The sequence below is a fragment of the Saimiri boliviensis genome, chromosome 20, assembly GCF_048565385.1.
Source record: "Saimiri boliviensis isolate mSaiBol1 chromosome 20, mSaiBol1.pri, whole genome shotgun sequence".
NCBI lineage: Eukaryota > Metazoa > Chordata > Mammalia > Primates > Cebidae > Saimiri > Saimiri boliviensis.
Genome location: NC_133468.1, coordinates 12,596,690 through 12,623,540, shown reverse-complemented (window position 1 = coordinate 12,623,540; position 26,851 = coordinate 12,596,690). Strand labels below are relative to the sequence as shown.

Genomic DNA, 26,851 nt, shown 5'->3' with positions numbered 1-26,851 from the left:
ACGGGAAGCTGAGGCCTAAGAAGGTGAAGTGGCCGCTGTAGCCATTCCATTGCACCAGAATGGAGGGCTGTCCTCCAAACGCAGAGCCCGGCACAGTGGGTGGGGTCGCCCACTTTACCTGACGCTCATGGGTCCTTGATCTCAGGGATCTTTTCTGACAGAGGTCTGGGAGCGTGACTAAGACACGATCTCAGAATCAAACCCCTAGAGGCAGCAGCTGTAGCAGGAGCTGACGATTCCCAGACACCAGGACCAGTCAGCACCCCCACAAGGACGGGGCTACGAGAGGCTCCGCCCACCTCTGTTTCTGCGCGGCAGGTTCAGCAGCTCCATTCTTCCCCAGAGAGCCACTCCATCAGAGGGTGGCTGCGTGCCCACTTACAAGGGACAGGGCTGAGGATGGGGAGAACCCTGAGGACACGAAAGACAGTGCCTCGCCCAGTTGTCCTGCCTGTAGGCCTGAAGGACTTGCCCTGACGGGGTCTCAACAGCTGCCGGTAAGGTGCCTGGAGAGAGGGGAGGGAAGGAGGTCCAAACGCAAGCCCTGCTGGGACCGAGGGAGGGGGCAGGTCTGGACTCTGAGGAACACCTAATGTGCGTCAGGGAGCGCCACTGGAGGACGAGCAGCAGAGCCGAGGTTAGAGCCCCTGCTGTCCTCACTACAGCCGCGGTGGTTCACCTCTGCGCACCAGCCAGCCAAGACCGGCAGACACAGGGCACGCCCCGCACCACTTTATCTTCTGGGATTTTCTTAAGGAGGACCCACGGCAATAACGCCTTTCCTCATCTCAGCCTAATTCGGGCTCCATTCCTGCTTTCCAACAAATGCTTCTGTCCATGCTGAAGTGACGAGGACAGGAAAACAGTGCCTGCATAGGAAGGAAGCTGGAGGGGACAAGGTCGGCATCACTGTATTTACATGGTAGGTATTCTGGGAACGGGAATAGAAACTTGCACATATTGGAATTACTTCTGCTTCCAGCCTGATAAGTTTCGGAAAAGAGACATAAAGGCCAAAAGCAAGGCGTATAGAGACCCAGCAGGCCAACCCAGGAAGAGGCTGGGGAGACTGGGAGGCCTTGGGCCGGATTTCTGGTCCAGAAAAAGATGCCATCAGTTCCCTATGTGACTCTAATGCCCTGTGCCTGACCCTGTCCTTCCTGAGATGATGCCAATTAGCTCAGACTCTGAGTAGCACCTGGGATGTATTAGAAAGAGCTTGAGCAGGTGGGCGCGGTGGCTCGTGCCTGTAATCCCAGCACTTTGGGAGGCAGAGGCAGGCGGATCACCTGAGGTCAGAAATTCAAGATCAGCCTGGCCAACATGGTGAAACTTCATCTCTACTAAAAATACAAAAATTAGCCAGGCGTGGTGGTAGACGCCTATAATCCCAGCTACTCTGGAGGCTGAGGGAGGAGGATAGCCTGAACCTGGGAGGTGGAGGTTGCAGAGAGCCAATCACACCATTGCATTCCAGCCTGGGGTAACAAGAGTGAAACTCCATCTCAAAAAAAAAAAAAAAAAAAAAAGAAAGAAAGAAAGAGCTTGAGCTTTGGGTTCTGTTAGTCATAATGGAATCACTGAATTCCCATGGAAGACAAGGAGGGCAGAGGAGAATGAAAACTAATGTTAAAAAAAAAAAAAAAAAAAAAAAAAACTGAGTGTTTTCTATTCCCATTTGTCAGATGGGAAAACTGAGGCTCTGAGAGGTTAAATGACTCGGGTGTGTCGGAATCCAGAGCTCAAGATCTCCTCTACAAGTGGAAGTGGGAGCTTGTCCAGAGATGCCCTCAAGGCAGATTAATGCATAGGCTGCCCCTACTCCGGAGCCTCCTAGGACCTCCTGAGTACCATGCCTGAGTTACCATGTCTGGGCAGATGCAGAAAGCTAGGTAGTTCCAGTCAACATCTGTGTTGCAGCTTCGGGGACAACCCTTAGGACACTGCCCTCTGGTGGCTCAGTACCTCTGCACTAAATGCCATCTCCAGCCTCTGTAACGAAACTGGTGGCCTGAGCCTCCATTCAGCCTGGCCAACACATACATAGCCACTTAACGATTGGCTCCTCTGCCACAGGGAGTAATGGCATTAGCTGCACTTGTCACTTGGGGTGTGCTGTGGATGCCACACTCCATCCCCCAGATGGGTTTGGTGTAAAAAGGACAAGATTGAAGTGGAATCCAGTTCAGCTTGGGAGTACTGGAGCCCCTCCTGCTAGTTGCAGGGCAAAGAAAAGGGACTTGGAAAACAGATTTAAACCATGCCTTAATTGCTGTGTGACCTCAGCCAAATCCCTTTGCAAATCTGAGATTTGACTCTAAAAATTAACACCCACTGGGCCCATGGCCATGAGAATTAAATGAAATTAAGCACCAGACAGGGCTTCTAACAATTCATGGTCATTTAGAAGGCTTTTTCCTGCTTCTCTTTTCTCCCCTTATAAAGTGAGACCTGTTTAGCAACCTAACCAAGCAAACAGGATAGGATGGGATTACACTTCTGGCTCTAGCCTGGGCGAAGCTTCTCAGATCATGAGACTACTTAGAGGAAATTGAGAGGCCCAGGGCCAAATGTTACATCTTCCTCGCCACCAGGAAGGCATTATTCAATAGGAGTCTTGGAACTGAAGACTGGTTGGTTCCCCAACTCACTAGATCAAGGGCAGTTTCCTGTAGGAGGAGGAGGAACTCAGGAATATGCCAAAGTAGAACCATGTTCATTCAGGCCAGACCAGGAGAAAGACACAGACAGCCAAGGACTGGCAGAAAGAGGCTGATAAGTGTGTGAGAGAGAGGCCATGGGCAAGCCTCCACTTCTCTGTCCCACATGTGGAGGGCCCCCCGCCCCTTGTCTACCTGGCAAATGCAACACACTCGCCAAGAACCAAATGTCCTTCTCTGTGACTTCCCTTTTGATGCTGTCCCATCCTCCCTGCTCTTTTGCATATCAAGTATCCCCTGGCCTCTGCTCCTGTTATAGGATGGCTATAGGGAACATCCCTTCACCATGCACACGTGTCTCTCCCTCACTAGATGGGTGTTCGCGTGGTGCCTTTCACATGACTGTTCATAGGAGAGCTCGATAAACTTTTGGAAAATTGAAAGAGGCAATGGAGGACATGGGAGCTACTCCAGGGACCCCCTTAAACTCAATGCTTGGACTGGGAGGGACAGGGATTGGGGCGATGGACTAAAGGAAGAGAATGTGAGTATAATCATCGGTAGATTTATGATGTTGATTTTATAGCTGGTATTTTCAATGAGTGAGAACAAAAGAGCTAACACAACAGACAGCGGAATTATGAGGGTTTACCTGTGTGCAAAGATGCTCTTTACTGATTTCATAACTGTGAACACTTTGGAAATAACAGCTTTCACAGTAGGAGCTGTGTTCTAGAAATGTTGGTACATTCACACCATGAGATACCTTCAGCCATTAGAAAGAATAGGCGGATCTATAGGATCTGACATGGAAGGTGTCACTGATATTGGGAACCAGCATGTTCATGTTGCACTCATTAAGAGGACTTGGGTCAGCTTGCTTAGATTCACTTTTCTACGCCTCATGGGCTACTGAACCTTGGGAGCATTTTTCCTCCTCTCTTATCCTCAGTATTCTCACCTGTAAAATGAAGAGGATGGTAGTCCTTACTTCAAAGAGTTGTGAGGATTCTACACAGGCGGGGTGCAGTTGTAAGCATGCATTAAGTTTTCAATAAATGTTTGCTATGATTACTAAGTCAAAAAAAGGCAAGCAGTAAAAAAGCATGCTATTGCCCCAATTTTGCTTTTTAATTTTTTTTGTACAGAGATACATATGTATATAAATATATATCTGTGTATATGTGGATAAAACAACTGTTATCAGTGCTTATTTCTGAAGTATGAAATGAGAGAGAAGAAATAAAGAAGGGACTTTTTTGGTTTGGTTTTGCTTTTTTAAATAGACTTCTTTTATTAGAGCAATTTTGGGTCACAGCAAAATTGAGCCTTTCCTGCATGTACAACCTTCTTTACTGTCAACATCTCACACCGGGGTGGCACGTTTGTTTTCACTGATGAACCCGTATTGACACATGATTGGGACTTACACTTTTAATTTCTGTCTTGTTGCCATTTCTACAATGATCATGTATCGGTTTTGAAAGTAAAATAATATTAATGAATGGCTGAACTACACCCTAAGCTCCAGAAAGACTAGATTCTAGAAAGTGGCTTGTTTCACAGATGTTGCCACCGAGAAGGTGAACCACCCAGGGCTGCCTGGGAATGAGGCTTGAGCCTGAGCACCCCCATTCTGCTGTCCCCAGCGTGACAGATCATAGGCTGGCCTGCCTGGCTGCCCCCTGCTGTCTCAGAGGGATGCCTGACAGCAGCTCCTGAATCTAAGGAGGCCGGGCCTCTGAGCCACGCACCACCCCCACCCACAACAATGGTCCTCATGCACACGCCAGCTGGAAGCTTCAGGAAACCCAGGGACCAGACCTGGGCGGTCACGCTAAAGCAAGGATCCTTGGGTTATCTGAGGCCAAGGCCCCAGCTTGCTCTGAAGGAAGAGAGTACTGAGGGAGGCAGCCAGCCCTGGATTCAAAGCCTCCCTTGGCACTCACTAGCATGGTGTCCTTCCCATGCACCTGCTTCCTTGTCATAATACAAGGATTAACCCACCCACCACACAAGGTCACTGTGAGGATGGAGTGAGCTCTGTGGGACAGCACCTAACTCATGACTTCCTAACCTGGGAGGTTCTCAGGAGGTTTTTGTTTCCTGTTTACGTGACTGGCCCCACAAGCCTAGACCCAGGGATAAATAAGAGAATGTCTGGCTTGGTCAAGGGGAGTGTAGAGTTGGGAGTGTACTTCTGGCAAAGTTGGGACAAGGACAGGGCAAGCATAGTCTTGGCTCCCAACAGATGCAGCCCAGAGGATCATCTGGCTGTATTTCTGGTGCTGATGAACCATGCTCCAAACAGGGTCTCAGTCTCAATTTTGGGTAGATTTAAAACATAATCCTGGGCCGGGCACGGGGGTCCATGTTTGTAATCCCAGCACTTTGGGAGGCCAAGGCAGATGGATCACTTGAGCTCAGAGTTCGAGACCAGCCTGGGAAACATGACAAAACCCCATCTCTCCCAAAAATACAAAACAATTAGCCAGGTGTGGTGGTACGTGCCTGTAATCGCAGCTACTCAGGAGGCTAAGGTGGGAGCATCTCTGGACGTTGAACTGCAGTAAACTGAGATCACGCCACTGCACTCCAGCCTGGGTGACAGAGTGAGACCCTGTTTCAAAAAAAAAAAAAATTAAATTTAAAAAACATAATCCTCTAAAATGAAGTCATTCCTGGCAGGAACACAGAGAGAAGGAGCTGTAACCAAAAGGTATGGAAAGAGGCCGCCTCCCACACATGCTGAGAAAATGCTAAGCCAACCACCCACCCGAGGGAGAGGCTGACCGGGAGCTGGTGAGCCTGTTGGGCTGCCTGCCGCTCACCTTGCCCCCTCTGTTTCCCAGGTGATTCCTATTTCAACCCCTCGGTGTGAACAGCTCCTCAACATGAACTACAGCCTCCACTTGGCCTTCGTGTGTCTGATTCTCTTCACTGAAAGGTGAGCTTTGCTACCCTCAGAGTGGCCTCCATCTGAGTTGGGGCATGTGGTGGGAGGGGGCAGCTCTTCCTACTCACCCACAAGCAAGGCAAAACCTGGTCTACTCACTTCCCTGGAGCACCAAACAATGAAATTTCCCCCCATTAACTCCATTTACAGAACACAAGCTTCCAATATGGTCATAGATGGATGAACCCTTGTATTTTTCAAGAAGGCACTTAGAGGGTGTGTCTTCTATCAAAATTATCAATCAAATTATCAATCTTCTATCAAAATTACCATGATATTTTGATCTATGACAAGTGGGTAAAAAATGGAGATACTAACTCAATAGCTGAAAATTAAGAGATTTGTCGTTAGGAATATCACTGCCGGTACATGGACACAGCACATACACCCACACACACATGGGCAAACACAAGCTCAAGGGTGTATACACACGTTGATTCACATAAGCAAGCATGCACAACAAAACCCATTTCTTTTCCAGGATGTGTGTCCAGGGGAATCAGTTCAACGTCGAGGTTGGCAGAAGTGACAAGCTTTCCCTGCCTGGCTTTGAGAACCTCACAGCAGGATATAACAAATTTCTCAGGCCCAATTTTGGTGGTAGGTCATCCACTGTGCCCAGGACATCAATTCAAAGGGTTGGAAACAGAGACAATAAGCAGTGGAGGGTTTCGGGAGGTTTTAGTTGACTCCATTTTCTGATCTGCAGCCTGTTAAGGATTGGCGATGATGGATGAGGATGGCTACCGATAATTTTTCACACTGCCTGGAAAAAGGCACCTTGCCTCTCTGCCTGCAAGATAAAGCAATACTCTTCCTCACTGAGGAGGTTGCGAGAGCCTCCTAACAATCACTCACACACTGTTCTGCTCCTGCCCCCACTTCCAGGGTCATTATTCAATGAATTCACCAGGCGCCACCAGGCTACCCCATCTGGTCTTCCCCCTCCAGCCTGCCCCCTCTCAGCTGACACCTCACACTGCCATCCGGATGCCTCTTGGGTCATTGCCCTGTTTGGGACACCTGTACATGCCTCAGCCTCCTCGCATAGAGTCCAGGCACACCAGGTCCTTCGCAGCCCAGCCTTTGTCTGTCTGTCATTCTCATCTGCCCAAGTCCCCACTCCTTCCCCTCCTACAGTGCTCCCCAGTGCACTCTGAACATTCCCTGACATCCTTGCCCTCCTCCACCTTGGTGTCTTTACAGAGGCTATCTTCGTGGAATTGCTTCTTTGAATTTGACTCCCTAGAAAAATGTCAATTTTTCATCATGTCTCAGAGCAAAGGCTGCTTTCTCTGAGAAGCCTCCCCTGATTCCTCCAGGCAGCCCTTGGAGGAGTCTGACTTCATTTCCCTCACTATTCCCCATAGAAGCTCAGTGCCTGACATATAACAACTTGCTGATTAATGTCTGTTGAAAGAATAAAGCAAGGAAGGAGGGAGTGAGACCAACTATACAGCTCTTCATAGCAGAAAGCAACAGAAAGAGCCTTGGCATTGAACAGACCTGAGTTTGGCTCCTAGCTCTCCTGCTTGGCAAGTACTTTAGCCTTCTGTGCCTCATTTTCCCTTTCTGTAAAATGAGAACATCCCATCTATCTCACAGGGAGGACTGAATGAAGTGAAGTATGTAAGCCTGAGGCACAGTGCGTGCAACATCAACAGAGGATGAGTTATTTTCATCCCTTCCTGGTTTGATCTAGGATTCAGGTGGTAGTCCAGATCTTCTGAAGAGCAGATGCCAAGAGCAGATGATTTCTTTCAGCTATGTAGGGGGACTATGTCTAGAAGGGAGGATGGAGGGGCAGAGAGGGAAGCTAGGAGAGTTGTCAGACCTGCAGGTCTGACAGGGAAGGAGAGAGGGAAGGAAGCGAGGTTGAGTGGAAGTGTCTTAGATGGTAGGGCAGTCCTCAGTGTGTTTGGAATGACCCACCAGGGAGTCCTTGAGCTAGAGGTATCATGAGAGGAGTCTCCCATCTTTATGCTTCCCAGGAACAGGCCTGCCTTCTTATCCCCACTGTGTTCAGTCTGTGGTTGGCGGTGGCCCGTGAGAAGCATGGCCTCAGAGCAAGCGTGGTATTCGATTCCAAAGCGCAGAAGCTGGGGCCCTCAGTCAATCACATCTGCTCAGTTGGAGATGGTAGAGATGCATTTTCATTCAGATTTGAGACACAATTAAGATGTGAGATCCTTATATTAAGGAGCCTAGAGAGGCTTCAACATCCCCTGGTTTCCCCAGGCCCTGCTGAACACGAATGACAAGCATGTAGCCTTGGTTAATGCCACTCAACAATTTCTCTTGCCTCCCAGACCCCGAACAATTAAGCCAGAATGCAGCCATTCCTGTTTGCCTACTCACTGGCCAGCAAAGTGCAGGGTCCTTGGGCAGGGAGTTCATTTTGAGAACAGGGAACCTAGGGCAGGCCTGAAGGGATGTGATGTCTCGTCCCACCTGGGGTGAAAATAGGGCATGGGGTTTTCAGTTAAAAAGGGGGAACAGCACAACCCCACACCCCTTGTTTTGTGCCTTTTGGCACTTCACTCCTGAAAATCCCTAAACTTGCATGGCAGCCTGGAGGCCCATGGAGGGCCATTGCTCTCTTAATATCTGTGCACCCGGTTTCCAGGACCCTGAGGTCCAAAAGAGACAAGACCTTCATAGGATTTCTCAGAGACAGAGCCGGACAAAGCAAAGGTTTGTAAGCTGGCACTAGTGAACACTACGCAGGAGCTGGCTTTGACCTCGTTCCTAGGAGTAAGCTGCCCTCTGGTGGCACAGTTTGCTCTTATAACTCAAGGGGAAGAAAGAGCAAGCTCTGGTCCGGTAAAAAAAAGCCAACTGAGACAAAGCCTAGACTAGACTGTGGAAATAAACTGGACAGAATGCACAGTGGGACCGGAGTTCTTCTGTCTTTTCCAATCCCTGTGTTATTCAGGGAAGGCGACTAACATGGATCTACGGCGCTTAAAGTAGATGCAGTAACCGTCCCAACCCAACCCTCGATGGCCGGCACTTGTTTTAGTCTGTTCTGTGCTTCTATAACAGAATACCTGAGATTGAGTATTCATAATGAGCAGAAGTTTATTGGCTCACAGTTCTAGAGGCTGAGAAGTCCAATATCAAGGTGCTGGAATTTGGCAAGGGCCTTCTAGCTTTGTCATCAGATGGTGGTAAGAGAGAGAACAAGAGGGGGTTGAACTTGCCCTTTCGTGATGGCACCAATTCTACCCATGAGGCTTAACCACCTCTTAAGGGTCCTACCTCTTAACACTCTTACAATGGCAATTAAATGTCAACATGAGTGTTGGAGGGGACACACATTCAAACCACAGTGGCACTAGCAGCTCTATTTTACAGGCGTGAAACTGCAGCACAGTGTGGGCACAGTGGCTCATGCCTGTGGGAGGCAGAGGTGCGTGGATTACCTGAGGTCAGGAGTTCGAGAGCAGCCTGGCCCACGTGGTGAAACCCCGTCTTTACTAAAAATGCAAAAATTAGCTGGGCATGGTGGTTGATGTGATCCCAGCTACTCTGGAGGCTGAGGCAGGAGAATCACTTGAACCCAGGAGGCAGAGGTTGCAGTAAGCCAAGATCACACTACTGCACCTCCAGTCTGGGTGACAAGAGTGAGACTCCATCTCAAAAAAAAAAAAAAAGAAAGAAAGAAAGAAAGAAAAGAAAAAGTGCAGCACAGAGAGATTTGAAATTTGTGGTTAAGTGGCCTGAATGAAATTCATACACCTTTCTCTGACTCTAGGCTTCCAGTCTCAGAGCTGCACCTTGCTGCCTGGAGGGGTAGAAAGCCACTTAGCACCACATTGCTTCAGCACCTTCCAGGGTCTGCCCTCAAAGATCTCGCCCTGAAGGGGCGCGGTGGCTCACGCCTGTAATCCCAGCACTTTGGGAGGCCGCGGCAGGCGGATCACAAGGTCAGGAGATTGAGACCATCCTGGCCAACATAATGAAACCCCTTCTCTACTAAAATACGAAGAATTAGCCAGGTGTGGTGGCGCGCACCTGTAATCTCAGCTACTTGGGAGGCTGAGGCAGAGAAATCACTTGAACCCCAGGTGGCAGAGGTTACAGTCAACTGAGATCATGCCACTGCACTCCAGCTGGGCAACAGAGCAAGACTCTGTCTCAAAAAAAAAATAATAATAATCGCATCCTTTTCCACCAGATATCAACATTAACATTCAAGTATTGTTTAATTGCATTGGCTCTAACACTTTATTTCCAAATTCCTACCTATATCCTATGGCTTAGTTTTCTTAGATTAGTAAGTACGTTGCTTTGCCCTATTCCTACCAATCAGATGTTTTTAAGCTTCTTTTGGATTCTGCCTGGCCTCTTCCTGGTTAATGCATTATCAGAGTCCCCTGAGGCACCCCCGGGGGTTTTTTATTGCAAGTGGATGCTATTGCATCTATTAGCCTGGTGAACAAAGTTGTCTCTTTTCCAAAATTAGCTAAGATTACGGAAGAGAGGGGGAAGGGAAGGGAAGGAAATGCCATTTATTGAGCGCCTATTATGATGTGACTGATGGATAAAAGCTGGGAGCTTTGTACAGACAACCAGTGATGAACACCTTCAGGATGTCCGGCTGGGCAGGCACTTCTCTTACATTCCCCGTTGCTGCCCCGCCACAAAGACAGTGCCACACGCCTAATCTCCTTTAACCCTTTCCTTGACTCTATGAGGTCAACATGATCTCCAATTGCAGGTAAGAGAACTGCAGCTCTGAAAGATTTGATAACTTTTCCCAGAATAAAGAACTGGGAGGTGACAGATCTGGGACCTAGGTACATTATTCCATATCTCCACATAAAGAGGAGTCAACTTCCTGGCCTGACCTGGCTTCTCGAAGGGAGCTCTGACACCTCAGTCTCTAGAGATAGAACAGTCTCTCTCTGAAGTTCAATCTGACTGCCGAGCCTCCAGGATTGAGGCCCCACAGTCTGCACACTGGACCAAGTGCAGAGGCTCTGAAATTCTAAATTGTGTAGGGTTCCGGGAGAGTGAAGGAAGAGAAGCAAAGTGTCCGGAGGTCAGTAAAAGCTCAGCCATGGGTCTTGGATGCCTCTTGTGGTAAATGTATTTAGCCAAGGGGGAAAAAAACGACATCTATGCACAATCAGATTACAAATCTGTTACTTTCTAAATGATTAGTTCCTTGCAAATGCCATAGGAAAAACCCTCCATGCAAGAAGTGGCAAATATCTCAGCACTATGTTCCTTAAAATATGCATTCATTACTCAGTGTGGTCTCTCTTACATATTAAAATACCTGTGTATTTGTGCGTATTTTTCATGCCAAAGGGCGGCACACCATACATGGTGGTTACTCTTGAGAGGGGATAAGAAAATTTAACTTTTTCTTTTTATATTTATAGATTATTTAAATATTTCTATCAAGCAAACTCGACTTTTATAAGTTTAATCTTTTTTAGAATGTGCTAATGTAGTATTGGGAAATCTCATGTCTGTGTTTCCATGTCTGTCTTGGGCTTTGTTCATCTTAGGAGAACCAGTTCAGATAGCGCTGACTCTGGACATTGCAAGTATCTCCAGCATTTCAGAGAGTAACATGGTAAGTGTTGTTCCTTTGTACTCCACCCAAGGAGTCCCTGTCCATGTGTTTAATGAGGATACCCTTTCTAGCTACTCAAAAAGAAAAAAAAAAAAAGAATGGCTCATGGCCCTCCTCCATTTAGAATGGCAGAAGCTGGAGTGCTATCTCCAAACTCAAGACAATGAAAGATTCTTGTAGAACAGATGTTCTGAGTATCAGGAAGAAGATCCATTCAAGGGTCAAGAGGAGAGAAACCAGCGAATCAAGTGGGTACCTTGGCAATGGATAAAATTTGGGGAAAGGAGTCAAAGTGTAGTAAGCAAGGCTGCAGATCACATGGTCTTTTACAGTGGGGGAGACAGCCTGAGGAAAACTGACAGCTGACTGCTGCAATGACCCTCTCCCTTAAGAGAACACATTCAATGGCCAGGTGTGGTGGCTCACGCCTATAATCCCAAAACTTTGGGAAGCCAAGGCAGGTGGATCACCTGAGGTTGGGAGTTCGAGACCAGCCTGACCAATATGGAGACACCCCATCTCTACTAAAAATACAAAATTAGCCAGGCTTGGTGGTGCATGCCTGTAATCCCAGCTGCTTGGGAGGCTGAGGCAGGAGAATCACTTGAACCAGGAGGCGGAGGTTGCAATGAACTGAGATTGTGCCAATGCACTCCAGCCTCGGAGACAAGAGTAAAACTCTGTCTCAAAACACACAGACACACAGACACACACACACACACACACACACACACACACACACACACACACATTCAAGATAAGGGCAAACTAAAGGCAGCTTGCCAAGTGGCATGCTGTGCATTCCAGATAAACTGTGGACATACTAAGCACTTAGCCCACCAAGAACTTCAGCAATTTGGTGGAGCCTTGGTGATCTACTACAATGTGAGTTGTCATGCCAAGTAAGTTAAAGTCTCAAACATGGAGTTCCCTTTCGGCAGTGGGAGCTATTATCTAGAATAAGTAAGGCAATTTGTTCTATTATTGCAATATGCCACTATCCCAACACTGGGATAACTGGGGTAACTTACCCAGCAGATGACTTCTTACCAGTTACCCCAATCTTGAGTAGTGGCATATTGCAATAAGAATAGCAACTTTATTCACCAATGTCTGTGAACTCTTGCTCTAAGTGGAGGTTGGGGGTAGAGTAAAGCTGGACCACTTTTTTCCTGTCTGGTGGGGTTTTCTCACCCACCACCCCTATCCATTGCCATACCCGGCCTCCCCTTCCCAGGACTACACAGCCACCATATACCTCCGACAGCGGTGGATGGACCAGCGGCTGGTGTTTGAAGGCAACAAGAGCTTCACTCTGGATGCCCGCCTTGTGGAGTTCCTCTGGGTGCCAGACACTTACATTGTGGAGTCCAAGAAGTCCTTTCTCCATGAAGTCACTGTGGGAAACAGGCTTATCCGCCTCTTCTCCAATGGCACGGTCCTTTATGCCCTCAGGTACGCAGACCCCTGTCACCTCAGGGCTGGAGGGCAGCAGCTGGGAGAAAACATGCAGATACATCTTGGATACTTGTGACCAGAACTCAAAGAGCCACTGTGAGGTTCTATGCCTTCTTAGATCCTTGCCCCCATAATAGAAGGTCCCTCTCTCAGTTCAGCATCTACTGAATCCCTTCTCTGTGCTCAGCCCCATGCTGGACACTGGATAGAGCTGAATAAGACATCGCCCTGTCCGCAAAGACATGGACCTGGAAACAAAGGAAGTCCCCAGTTCTGGGGCCCAAGTTGGGGAGTAGGTGAGTGGTTTGGGGGTGACGTTAGAGGATGCTTTCACAGGATTCTGAGCTGAGTCTGAAAGGATAAAGGGAAGTTAGCGAGGGAAGAAGTAAGGGCAATGGCAAGAGCCGACAGAGAGGTGAGTGCAAGGAATTTTCCTTTCGTGGGGCTCAGTGGATCTGCAGCAGCTCCTGAACACAGCTCTACTTGTCTGAGTCATGTTTGTACAGAAAACCAAGGTGCAGGGCCCCAAAGCCTCTGCCACCTGCAGCCATGGGCTCCCCTTTGTCCTCTCCCCAAATCCCTGAAGCTGAAGTTCCTTTCACCCAATTGTTCATGGAGCCGGGTTCGATGGACAGGACTCATCCCTGCCTGTGCAAGGACTGTACAAACCCAAGGCTCCCAGAGGCCTTGGGGAGGTGGCCAAGAACCAATTCATGGGGCTGACCTTTAATCTTAAGCGAGAGTCTGAAGTTATAAATCAAGGATTGAGTTAACCTATAAACTGAATTTCTGGACATGCCTCAACTGACTTTTGCAAAGACTACCTCAAAGCCCAATTCTTAGTTCATGAAATATAACTAGTCTTCTCTTTTGACCTCAATTCCAATCATCATTAACATCCCCCTTCTCCATGTTCCCACAGCACATGTGTGTGTGTGGGTGTGTGGGCATGTGCATGCATTTGTGTATACATGTGTGTCTGTCTATATTATGGCACACAGCACAATCAATATTGTGTAAGGATTACAAATAATGAGGGATGTTTTAATAGCCTGGCTCTAGAATCACAAAGATTTTGGTACAAGCCCCTGCTCTGTCCCTCAGCAGCTCTGTGACCTTAAGCAAGTTACTTGACTTTCAGAGCCTCAGTTTCATCAACGGTAAAATGAGAATTAATGTATTTCCTACCTAGTAGAGCTTCTCAAAGCACTCAGCCCAGGGACTGGCTCGCAGTAAGCACTCAGTAAACCATAGCTGTTGTTAGTCTCTGTCTCCCTAAAGGGAGTGTGAGCTTCCTGGAGGTGAGCACCATTCTATAATCACCTTCATTTCCGCCAAGTACCTAGCACAGTGCTTAATAAATAAGAGTGTCGAATAAAAAATGTATGACACTGAAAATAAAGGAAGATAAAGGCCTGGCAAATGCAATCTCCACCGTGAGGGCTTAACTGACCTTTAATTGAACATCTCTGGGGTTAAGCCCCAAATCCACGTGCCTGGGGCCCCCACTGCCTCTGGATCCTGGTTCCCATGAGGAGGCAGGGTCTTGTGAGAAGAGAACAGCCAGGAGACCTGGGCTCCAGCCTCAGTTCTGCCACTCAGAGCCATGTGAGCCTATGCAAGTCCCTACAGCTGCTATCAAGTGGTGACAATAGTGACTGTGAACACTGTCCTAGGCTTACACAGGTCTGTCACAAAGATTAAATTTAAAAGCTCAATGCTAAAGCATCTCGAGCCATTGCATCCATCTGTTCTGTGATACACTCAGAAGTTTTGCCTCTTGAATGGCCAACATTCCAACCTCCTCCACTCTAGACTCAGTTTTAACTAAGCCTCATGGGCGTTCTTTAGCACGCAGAACCTCAAGGATGCCTTAGATGCAGGCTCCAAACTACATGTTCATTGCAAGAGTTCAAGTGAAAGTCCTCTTTGAGTGGGCCTTGGAAGGGAATGTGAACTTTCTATAGCTCCCTCATAATACCGTTTTTGAACCCGTTTTTCCTTCTTAGGATCACAACAACTGTTGCATGTAATATGGATCTGTCTAAGTACCCCATGGACACACAGACATGCAAGTTGCAGCTGGAAAGCTGTAAGTACACATTCTACAGACTCCTGAGATGATTTCCTGGGTGACTTAGGTCTGTGTATTCATGAAAAGTATCTCATACATAGTGACCTTTCTTTTCTTAATGTTGATTCACTGTGGATTCAACCCTTCTGACTGTGCTTCCAGACAGATTTGGAGACTTCTCCAAGACATGTCTAATATCTCTGGGGAAGAACCGTTATGAATTAGTACCAAATACCTCCTACCGTGAGTGGACAAGAAAACCAAAGGAAATTCTTTAAGGTAGTTGGTGGTCTAGGCCAGGGGTCAGCAAACAACAGCCTGTTGCCAAATCCAGCCCATCACCTGTTTCTGCAAAGGAAGTTTTACTAAAGCACAGTCACGCCCATGCGCTTACATATTGTCTATGGCCACTTGTGCACTGCAGTGCCAGAGTTGAGCATTTGTGATAGAGACCAGATGACTCATAAAGCCTGAAGTATTAACAGTCTTGTTTGCTGCAGAGCTTTTAACAGACTCTAATAAGCTACTTCCATGTGAAATTCCAAGAAGGAGTGGTAGCACTTCCCAAACGTTTAAAACCATGGAATCTGCTTTCATGAGTGTTTTGTGGGACAATCATTTTATAAAAAACATTTTTGTAACAACAAATCTACACTAGCCCCTGAGACCTAAGCTTTTAACATTTAATTTATGTCATCCATCTGGCTACGAACTCTTAAAGGGTCTATGATTCCAGATGAGTTCTATGGCCATGTCCTTTGCCACCCACCCGCCCTTACTCTCCAAGATCAAATCAGCCACAGGTCCCTGTAAAAGCTAATGAAAAAAGTCATGGAATTTTCATCAATATACACTTCGTTTGTCAGCAAATATGTCCAGGGCTACCTTTTTAAGTCTAGAAAGCCTCAAAGGCTTTGTTTTTTCTTTTTTCTATGCAAAGCACTGTGGTAACAAGAAAAACCTCACTCTCCATTGCAAAGGAGGTAGAGAGGCTAGTGGGGAAAGACTTCCTGGAGAAGGTAACAAAATGTGCTTTATGACCTCAATCTGCTGTTGCCCCAGTCTCCTTGACCAAACAACTTTTCAATTAACAATAATAGTAATAATAATAGTAATAAATGTGCCGGGCACAGTGGCTTACGCCTGCAATCCCAGAACTTTGGGAAGCCAAGATGGATGGATCAATTAAGGTCAGGAGTTCAAGACCAGCCTGGCCAACATGGTAAAACTCCATCTCTGCTAAAAGTACAAAAATTAGCCGGATGTGGTGGCACATGCCTGTAATCTCAGCCACTTGGGAGGCTGAGGCAGAAGAATCACTTGAACCTGGAAGGTGGAGGTTGCAGTGAGCCAAGATCATGCCGCTGCACTCCAGCCTGGGCAACAAGAGCGAGATTCCATCTCAAAAAGAAAAAAAAGTAATGAAAATTATTTTCCCAATAAATACTGCAGCATCCATTTACCAATTGCTTAATCCATGTCTGGCACTATACTGGAAACCTTCCAAACAATCCTGAGAGATATATTTTGTTTTTTCCATCTTGCAGATAGAGAAATTGAGGCTCATTAGGATTTGGTAATTTTCCCAAGGAAAAGTTAAGTAGCCACACTGGGACTTGAGCCGAGGTAGAATGGGCCCAAGGTACAAAGTTCCCTGAACTCTAGTAGCCCTTCCACTGGGCTGGAGAGTCACATAGGGAGTTTGTTCCCATGGTTTGTTAGTGATCTGAGCTGCTTTTTTTTCCTGAGTATACATAAAGTGCTTTTAAACAGTAATATGGGGATAATGAAAATCTTTTAATAACTCCTTTCAGTTTCTCCAGTGTCCATTTATTATCATCATTGTTCCCCAAATTGAGTCACCATGTGATGCTTTTGTTGGATTCCCCAAATCCTGCCAGAATGTTCAACCCAATTGCAACCTGATTACCACACAGTGGTCCCAGACATATCCCTGTGCCAGGGATGTGTCCCTGGCATTACTCAGAACCAACACCAGTATCCGTCCTTTCCTGTGTATGCTAAGGAAAGTCTTTTTTCTCATTCTAACACTTTAGTTGTATATAGTGTCCCACTAAAGTCTCCAGCCAGTCTGGTTGGGTTCCATCTGTCTATCCACATTTAAATACATTCAATACATCCATTCAACCATTAAATGGCTATTCTACCTGAGGTACTGCAGTAGATGTTTGCAATGCACAGACAAAAGCAATGGGCATGGCACAGTGGCTCACGCCTGTAATCCCAGAACTTTGGGAGTCCGAGGCTGATGAATCATGAGGTCAGGAGTTTGAGACCAGCCTGGCCAACATGGTGAAAACCTGTCTCTACCATAAATACAAAAAAATTAGCCAGGCACGGTGGCAGGTGCCTGAAATCTTCAGCTACTTGGGAGGCTGAGGCAGGAGAATTGCTTGAATCTGGGAGGCAGATGTTGCAGTGAGCCAACATCGTGCCACTGCACTCCAGCCTGGATGACAGAGCGAGACTCTGTCTCAAAAAATAAAAAATAAAAATAAAGCAATGTTCCAGTCTTCGAGAACTCTACAGCCCAGTAGAGGGTATGGGATTTTAAATAATTATAATAAAATGAGTTACAACAATGAAAAGTAATGGGGTGTCAGGGTTTTCCTAGGGAAAGTATCATTTGGAATAAGACATAGGGGATAAGCTGGAATGTGCCGAGAGGGCAAGGAGTGGGACTCAGAATCTGCTAAGGTGCAGATTATGTACAAGAGGGAACACAGCAGAAAAAATGGCAAATATGCAAAACCATCCTTGACATTTATCACTCGTGCTTCCAACTTTTCAAATAAATTGCTTAATAATATAAAGCTCTTACAATCATGCCAGTAAATGGGCGTCTAAACTATAATCTGGGGATTTGCCTGTGATGAAGAATGAGGATTTAACTCTAAGTTGATGTGTGATGAATGAACTCCCTAGTATTGCTACGTAATCCCCATTGTCCCTTAGTAAACCACTCCAAAATGCCAGCCAAACTTAGGCACCTGTGATAGGCAAACAACATTGCAGCTATGATTTATGAAGGCATCAGGCAGGGCTTGTGTGTGAAGGGAGAAAGGATGGTCACGCTATGAGAGCAGTGGACACTCCTTAGGTAAGGTCACAAGTGGGCAACATCTGAGAAGCACAACCATTATGAGGCAGTAGCCATTTTTCAGAAGCGGACATTTAATTAAAGACTCAGACAAACAGATTAATTATCTTATTGATTAAATGCATTCAGAACCTTCTTGAAGCAATACAGCTGTTTGGTGGCAGGATAAAACTTGAGGTTATCAAAAAGAGAACTCATTTTCAGTCCCACATGGAAAAATCAATTACCTTTCATATATCGTGGCTGGGCTCATCTCAAATCCCAGGTGAGAGATTCTCCTGGAAACTTCAGGCTCTGTTTCACAAGTATCATCCCCAGTAAGCAGAGGGAGCTTACTCTGCATGGTTATTAGCAGTGTTTGAGTACAGAAACCTCACTATGGGTATTTTTCTAAGTGCCATCTCTAGAAAAGAACTGACACCACCCCACAGTTTTCCTTATTCACCCGGGGACAGAGAGACCATAATGTAATGATTGTGAGCATTTACTACTTGTAAAGGCAGAGGGTCCGGGTAGAAATTTGTACTACCCACTTTCATAGATTTTTTTTTAATGTGGGATGGTAGCCGTATTTAGACAGCTGGCTTTAGTACATGTTTGGATGCTTCCAAGGGAAAGTCCACAGATAATTTTTACCTGGAAATTCCCTAAGAGTTCATGACTATATTTCTCTTCCCTGGGGAGAGAGAGATAACCATTGCTAGGCAATGGATATCATACAGAGACTTAACAAAATTGTTCGTTCCAACACTGGCATTGCATTTCCCGGTAGCCTTATAGCTTTGTGTTTAAGATCACAAGTACTGAAGTCACTGGGTTTTGCCATCACTAGCTCTGTGACTCCGGGTGAGTATCCAATGTCTCTGGATCTCAGTTTCCTATCAGTAAAGTGGGAAGGATAATAGTATGTGACTCAGAGTTGTTTTTTAACAGCTTTATTGAGGTATAACTTATATACCATAAAGTTCGCCTATTTTAAGCCTATTTTAAGTTATAAGACACCCCTTGTGCCCCTCTGCAGCCACGCCTCTTCCCCATCACCGGCTCCCAGGCAATGACTAACCTACTTCCTGTCTGTTGAATTTGCCTTTTCTTGATACTATATAAATGGAATCATGCACTATGTGGTTTTCTGTTGTTGTTGTTGTTGTTGTTGTTGTTGTTGTTGTTGTTAGTGTTTGAGATAGAGTTTTGCTCTTGTTGCCCAGGCTGGAGTGCAATGGCGTGATCTAGACTCACTGCAACCTCCACCTCCCAGGTTCAAGTGATTCTCCTACCTCAGCATCCCCAGTAGCTGGCACGTGCCACCACACCCAGCTAATTTTTGTACTTTTAGTAGAGACAGGGTTTCACCATGTTGGCCAGGCTGGTCTCAAACTCCTGACCTTAGGTAATCCACCTGCCTCAGCCTCCCAAAATGCTGGGATTACAGGCATGAGCCACCACGCCTAGCCCTATGTGGTCTTATGCATCTGGTTTCTTTCACTTAGCATGTTTTTGAGGTTCACACATGTTATGGCGAGCATCAGTGCTTCATTCCTTTTTATTACTGAGTAGTTATTTCTTTGTGTGCATATATTTTTTCATGTGAGATATATATATATATATATATATATATATATATATATATCACATTTTCTTTATTGATTCATCAGTTGATGGAAATTTGGTTTCCACCTTTTGGTTACTGTGAGTACTGCTGCTGTGAACACTGGTGTGCCACTCTGTGTGGACATGATTTCATTTCTCTTGGACAGGTACCTAAGAGTGGAATGCTGGGTCAAATGGAAAATTTAGATTTAAGTTTTTAAGAAACTATCACCCTGTCACTGTTTCCCGAAGTGGTTGTACCACTTTACATTCCCGCCAGCTAACATTCCGGCTTCTCCACGTGCTGGCCTTTGTTATTGTCTGTCTTTCTTATTACAGCCGAGCTAACGGGCGTGAGGGGTTTTCTAGCGGTTTTGATTTGCATTTCTCTAATGACTAGTGATGCTGAGCATCTTTTTGTTTGCTTACGAACCATTCATGTATCTTCTTAAAGAGACACAGTGAGGGTTAAATGAGATGATAGTGTTGTAAAGCACCTGGAAATGCAATTGCTTATTAAATGATAGAAAGTGATGCAACCCCTCTGATTATGAGAGTTTTCAAGAATAATATGGGAAATTATTATAGTTACTCAGTTCTATGGAACAACATTTATTGAATAATAACATGTTAGGAAAAAATATAAGCTCTACTATATTTATAAATATATTTAAACACTATTATGTATATATTATGTATTTATATAAATCAATTGTAACATCCATTTCAATTTCATAAAATGTAAAGAAATGTCCATCTTAGAATTGAAGAAATATAGAAATGGCTATCTTGCAAGTTTACAAAAACATTAATGACATAATGTATGAAGTACCTATAAATATTCAAAAGATAACTATTGTTACTATTATCAACTATATTAATTAAGCTGCTTTGAGATTTAGCTAACATACGTGGTTACAGACTTTAATAAAGCAGGTTTTTTGGTTTTGTATTTATGCCAATATGGAAATATGAACAGATCAGTTCTTAAGTTCCTGAAAATATCATCAGAGCTATTATACAGTCTTGAAAGGCAGTATCTTTGTTGTTCACAGATATGTGCTTAATAAATATAATTTAAATAATGAGGGAGGCCATGTCTAATGACTTACCATCCACCAGATCTACACAATACACCTAACACAGGACCAGTTCTCAACTGATGGCAAATCGTCCTGGAAGGTCGCTTCATTCAGAGCAGACATTGCAATTACACTTGAGAAATCATGACAAGTTTTGCATGGGATTGTTCTTGGACTTATCACCATGAAAAAAGAGCTCATGCTGTCTCCACATTACAGCATTTTCCAGACCAGTTCAATCTGGAAGATCCTTGCACTGACCAGGCCTCCATTTTATTTGCCAGGGGGCTATGATGGAAATGACGTCGAGTTCACCTGGCTGAGAGGGAATGACTCTGTGCGTGGGCTGGAACACCTGCGGCTTGCTCAGTACACCATACAGCGGTATTTCACCTTAGTTACCAGATCGCAGCAGGAGACAGGTAACTCATGTGACAAACTGTATGAAATAAAAATAAGAAGTGAACCAAAGTGTAGGGTTGCTCTCTGAGTCAGAAATATCATCTTCTCACTTTACCTCTATGGGCTGCAGTGGAGAGGGACAGTAGAATTTGGGCTGAGCAATTCCACCTGCTCCACACACAGTATTAAAATGGTCCACTGAGGAACAGACCTCTGAACCAGCTCTGAAGCCTTGCACTATGTACTTCCAGATATTTTCTAATGATTGCTTAAATTCCATGCCTTCTCCATGCGTAAACTTCCTAACTGGAGCACTGGTTCTCTGACACTGAAGAGTACAAGTAAGAATACAGCTCAAAGATGACAGTTCATACCTAACTAGATTTTGACCAATGACAGAGGGCCTATGTGCATATAGCTGAGTTAAGCATCCCGTAGAGAAACCACTTGCTACATGAACAGACATGATTTCCTATCCATTGTTTACCCTAACAGGAAATTACACTAGATTGGTCTTACAATTTGAGCTTCGGAGGAATGTTCTGTATTTCATTTTGGAGACCTACGTTCCTTCCACTTTCCTGGTGGTGTTGTCCTGGGTTTCATTTTGGATCTCCCTCGATTCAGTCCCTGCAAGAACCTGCATTGGTAAGCAGCTCCAATGGGAGTTTTCTAAGAACTGGCTTATCAGGTACTTACTTTTTTTTCCTTTTACCATTGTCTTCATTGATATTCCTAGGGCAGTTCCAAGAGTTAGTTTCTTGTGAGATTCTCCTACAGAGAAAGAAAGAGACAGAAACAGACTACTTCAGGAGTAGTGTTGTTGTTGTTGTTGTTGTTGTTGTTGTTGTGGTTGTTGTTGTTGTGATGGAATTTTGCTCTTGTCGCCCAGACTGGAGTGCAGTAGTTCCATCTCAGCTCACTGCAACCATTTTCCACGTTCAAGCAATTCTCCTGCCTCAGACTCCCTGGTAGCTGGGACTACAGGCATGCACCATCATGCCTGGCTTATTTTTGTATTTTTAGTAGAGATGGGGTTTCACCATGTTGCCCAGGCTGGTCCTGAACTCCTGACCTCAAGTGAATGATCCACCCACCTTAGCCTGGGATTATAGGGGTGAGTCACCACACCCTGCCAGGAGTGGTACATTTTTAAACTTATGTTTTACAGTGACAAGTAAGGGATCATTGTGCTTAGATGGTCTATTGTCAGTTATTTTGCATACTGACCACCCCCTCCCAGGAGAAGACAGAAGATGAAACATTTTTTTAAAACCACATCACTCATTTTTGTACAAAATGAACAAATCAACCCTATTCTAGAGGGTCACAGACTTTTCAAAATGAGATGCATTCCATTTCTGGGTCTTGTCCTCCACCTGCCAGCTTTGGATGGGGATACTCTGCCAGCCTATGGTGAAGTGCTAACCAGTCACTTTGTAGGAACATTCCCTGCCTGTTTTCCCAGGAGTGACGACTGTGTTATCAATGACCACACTGATGATCGGGTCCCGCACTTCTCTTCCCAACACCAACTGCTTCATAAAGGCCATCGATGTGTACCTGGGGATCTGCTTTAGCTTTGTGTTTGGGGCCTTGCTGGAATACGCAGTTGCTCACTACAGTTCCTTACAGCAGATGGCAGCCAAAGATAGGGTAAGAGTCTTGAGGGCCCTGTGTACGATCCATCACTGGTGCCATGTGCTGGCTCTGTGGACATGGCCTGGACCTCGCTCCTATCCCCACCCACCCCCAGTGATTCCCTGTGCTCCAGTGAGTCTTATCCTCATTCAGATGGGAGCAGCTGGAAGTCATGGTGCCCCTTGAAAAAGACTATTCTTTTCACCAAATATAATGAGACATTAATATGTTCAATTTTCCAGCATAAAATGTATTATCTGTATGCAGCATAAAATCACAACCACAGGAGCAAGCATCCATGAAGAATCCAATATGAAACAAAACATGATCAGCTGCTTGCAAGTTTCAGATTAATATATATTTACTATTTAATTCTTTTGTTGCATTATTGTATTCTTAAATTATACAAGTAATGGTTTACTGGAAAAATGTGTGGGAAATATTAGATTGTGACAAATTTCGTGGTTAGCATATTTTTCTGCTAATTGAGAAAAACTGCCATTATTTGGTTTAGCAGTGGAACACTGTAGTCCAGCTCTCTAAATAATAATAGTAGCCATTATTTGTCAAGCATTTACATGTGCCAGACACAGTAACAAGCCTTTCCCAAGTATTATGTCATTTTAAATGCACATAAGAACCCAATGAAGTTATCTCCCTTTTTAAATTTATGAAATCTGAGAACAAGAAGGGAAACGGACTTACCCCGGGGGAAACAGATAGTAACAGGTAGAGCTGGGATTCCAACCTAAACCTACTTGGTGCTAAAGCCTGGCACTTATTCGTTATTTCCACTTGCAATGGGCATTGGACCATGCTCTTAACTACCACTCTTTACAGGTCCATGGACCCCTAGTGTTGCCTGGAAGCCAAATTTGATGGATATTGGCTATTGGCATACTAACGCTCATGCTAACAAGCAAGCAAACGATAGGGATCCAGTTCAGAAGAGGTGCCCATCTTTAGCAAAGTGCTAAAGCAGGCGTCCCCAAACTAAAGCATGCGGCCCCCTGAGGCCATTTATCCGGCCCCCCGCCGCTCTTCAGGAAGGGGCACCTCTTTCATTGGTGGTCAGTGAGAGGAGCACAGTATGTGGCGGCCCTCCAACGGTCTGAGGGACAATAAACTGGCCCCCTGTGTAAAAAGTTTGGGGACACCTGTGCTAAAGGGTCTCATAGTGAAGAACGGGGAATCAGAATGACCCAAAGACCCAGTTGCTTTTTCCCTTATATTTGGCTACAGTGAGCAGTGTTCACAGTCATGTCATCCAAGCACCAAAGGCAAATGACCATGTGTGCCGGCCAAAGAGGAACATGGCTTGTGTTTCTTTTGCTTCCTTATGAGGAAGGAAGGAAGCCGAATTACCTCCCCACCCTCCAAAAAAATCTAGATTTGCTAGATTGGCAAAATGGAGATTGGTGAAATACGAACAGCCTCCTCTGACGACAGCAGAAAGTCCTTAAGACCCCACACCTAGCAAGTGGCCCAGCCAACGGTCCAAACCACACTCTCTCTGATTTCACTACACTCCCACATTCTTGAGAGTTGACCCTGGCCATGATGGAGAATGACAGCTCCTTGCAATTGCAGGGAGCGTCACTATTTCTGCTTTTGTGGCAAAGCCTTTAAGACACAGCTGATTTCTATTTTCTCTCAGAATCAGTAACTCCCTTCTCCCTGGAACTGGACTGAATTCATCAAACACCTCCCAGATGCTTTCCATTTTTTACCATTTGCTCTCCCCATCAGTCTCCAGATGGTAATACCAATCACCATTTGGCAGGCAAGGAAATCAAGTCTTACAGGGATTGAGGTGACTGAAGTTTCACGATAGTGAGAGGCCACATGGAATTGAACCCAGGTTCGCTAACTTCAAAGCCTGGGCATTTCGCATCTGGCACACTGCTCAGCATACCCACAGTGAGTCATGGTTACTCCTTCTGTTGCATATGCTGGTGACCTACACATAAATGTCTCCAAACAGAGTAACAGGACTCCAAGTCTGGCTTATCGGCCAATTTCTGAAGCACTCAATGCTACTCTCTGTTAAGCCTAATTATTCTATACTTAGGCCTCTAATCTTTTTATTAGCTCATTACCTACTTATTTATTTTGCTGAGTCAAGTATTTTAAGCTAACTTCATTATCTATGAACTAGGGGACAACGAAGGCAGTGGAAGAAGTCAGTATTACTAACATCATCAACAGCTCCATCTCCAGCTTTAAACGGAAGATCAGCTTTGCCAGCATTGAAATTTCCAGCGACAAGGTTGACTACAGTGATTTGACAATGAAAACCAGAGACAAGTTCAAGTTTGTCGTCCGAGAAAAGATGGGCAGAATCGTTGATTATTTCACAATTCAAAATCCCAGTAATGTTGATCGGTATTCCAAACTACTGTTCCCTTTGATTTTTATGCTAGCCAATGTATTTTACTGGGCATACTACATGTATTTTTGAGTTGATGTTAAATCTCTTGCATGCAATAGGTCTTCAACAGGACAAGATAATGATGTAAATGGTATTCTAGGCCAGGTGTGCACCCATGTTCAATGGTGCTCAAGTGACTAAAATAATATTTGGGCCTTTCTCCTCTAAGAATGGACGCCCAACCATTATTCTAAGCTGTGTAGAAGTCCTAGCATTACAGGATCTTGTAATAGAAACATCAGTCCCTTCCTCTTTCGTCAACCAAAGACATCCCATGGAGCCCAAGATTACAAATGTACTTAGGGCTATTTACTCAGTGCCTCCCTGGTTTGCATTTACCTCATATAAAGAATGGAGAGGAGACCATTTGGGTAACTCTCAAGTGTCAGAAGTTGTTTCTCAAGTAATCATACATGTTATTTACTAAATATCTGCAGTGCTTATAAAACACATTGTTACCTATTTAGGGAGTAACATTTTTGTTTCTGGTTAAAACGAAATGTGGGCTTATGTCAATTCACTGAATGTCAGTGCACTAACTCAGTACCAAGATGAGTCTTTAAATAATGAACATTATTTAGTACAACAACAGAATTATTCCCAGCTTCCAATAAGTTCTATCATTGAAAATTCACATGTAAGTGAAGAAACAGTAGATCAGTAATCTAAATAAATCCCTCGGTTCTAAGATACAATGGATTCCCCATACTGGAAGGACTCTGAAGCTTTATTTCCCCCATGATATATATATATATATATATATATATATATATATATATATATATATCTTACCATTTTATTATTATACGAACATACATCTTAAACAACATTCATCCTAAACAATGCTAAAGCCCTTTTCCCACGTCATGGATGGAAATGGAAGAATTTTTTTTTTTTTTTACTTATTCTGGAAGTCTTAATATGGGCTGTTGTCATGAAGGCTTGCAGAATCGAGTCCATTTTCTAGCTGCCTTTATTCACATATTGATGGGGTACTCAAAGTGTTGGTTTGACTCAGAGACTCGCTGTCATTCTGTCATTGCTGCTACTCTAACACTGAGCAACACTTTCCCAGTGGCAGATCCCCTATGTCATTCTAAGAGAGCATTCATCCTTTTGCTCTAATGATCAGCAATGATGCTTATTAGAAAACAAACTGCATGACCCAGGAACAAGTGGCTTAGCTTAAAGGTAAGCTTGGCTTTGCTCAGATCCCTGAGCCTTCCAGCTGGTCTACGCTGAGTGGCTTACCCTGCATGAGCAGGAGCATGCCGGACCTGAGTACCAAACTTTCTGAATAACAATGAGATAAGTTACAGAACCTGTGTTCAGGCTGCGGGTGAGCTGTCCTCCCCAAATCCAGACAGTCTCATGAGAAGCACACTTGTGCATCTCTCCCTGCTCTTTGGCCAGGCTCAGCCAACAGCACCAAAAGTGTGCCAGGGTAAAGGCTTCCCGTTCAGCCTCAGTTATTTTCGACAATCTTGCCATCTTTAATTTCTTAGCTTCCTGTTCTAATTAATTCATGGCTTTACCCTTCCTTTCAGAAATAAACCATGGCTCTAAAAGATGATTTCTCTTCTGTAACTCCCTATATCCACAGGTTCTCATTCCTTTCCCATTATACTTCTCACAATTCAGTTTCTGTGACTTTGATCACCTGATTTTTTTTAAACAGAATGTTTCTAATGGGAATGGGAGGGCTGGTTTAAAAAGGTGAAATGTGTGACGGATAAAGCAAACCACCATGGCACGTGTATAACTATGTAACAAATTTGCACGTTCTGCACATGTACCCCAGAACTTAAAGTATAATAAAATAAATAAATAAATAAGGTGAAATGTA

At 44.9% G+C, this 26,851-nt stretch overlaps 1 protein-coding gene across 5 annotated transcripts; it reads left to right on the top strand.

Annotated features, from left to right (window-relative positions):
- The first annotated feature begins 229 nt into the window (after positions 1-229).
- On the top strand, positions 230-26,851 carry GABRP (gamma-aminobutyric acid type A receptor subunit pi). Of its 5 annotated transcripts, none has more exons than XM_010346662.2 (11): positions 230-497; positions 793-922; positions 5,513-5,607; positions 6,098-6,216; positions 11,139-11,206; positions 12,444-12,661; positions 14,674-14,756; positions 20,816-20,953; positions 21,429-21,581; positions 22,402-22,589; positions 24,733-26,851. In XM_010346662.2, exons 2-11 carry the CDS (start codon positions 920-922, stop codon positions 25,033-25,035), a joined length of 1,368 nt encoding a protein of 455 aa, XP_010344964.1. In that variant the 5' UTR covers positions 230-497; positions 793-919; the 3' UTR covers positions 25,036-26,851. The 5 variants fall into 5 exon arrangements, with proteins under 5 accessions (XP_010344964.1, XP_010344963.1, XP_010344961.1 ...); XM_010346661.2 differs by having other exon boundaries at positions 757-922; XM_010346659.2 differs by having other exon boundaries at positions 666-922.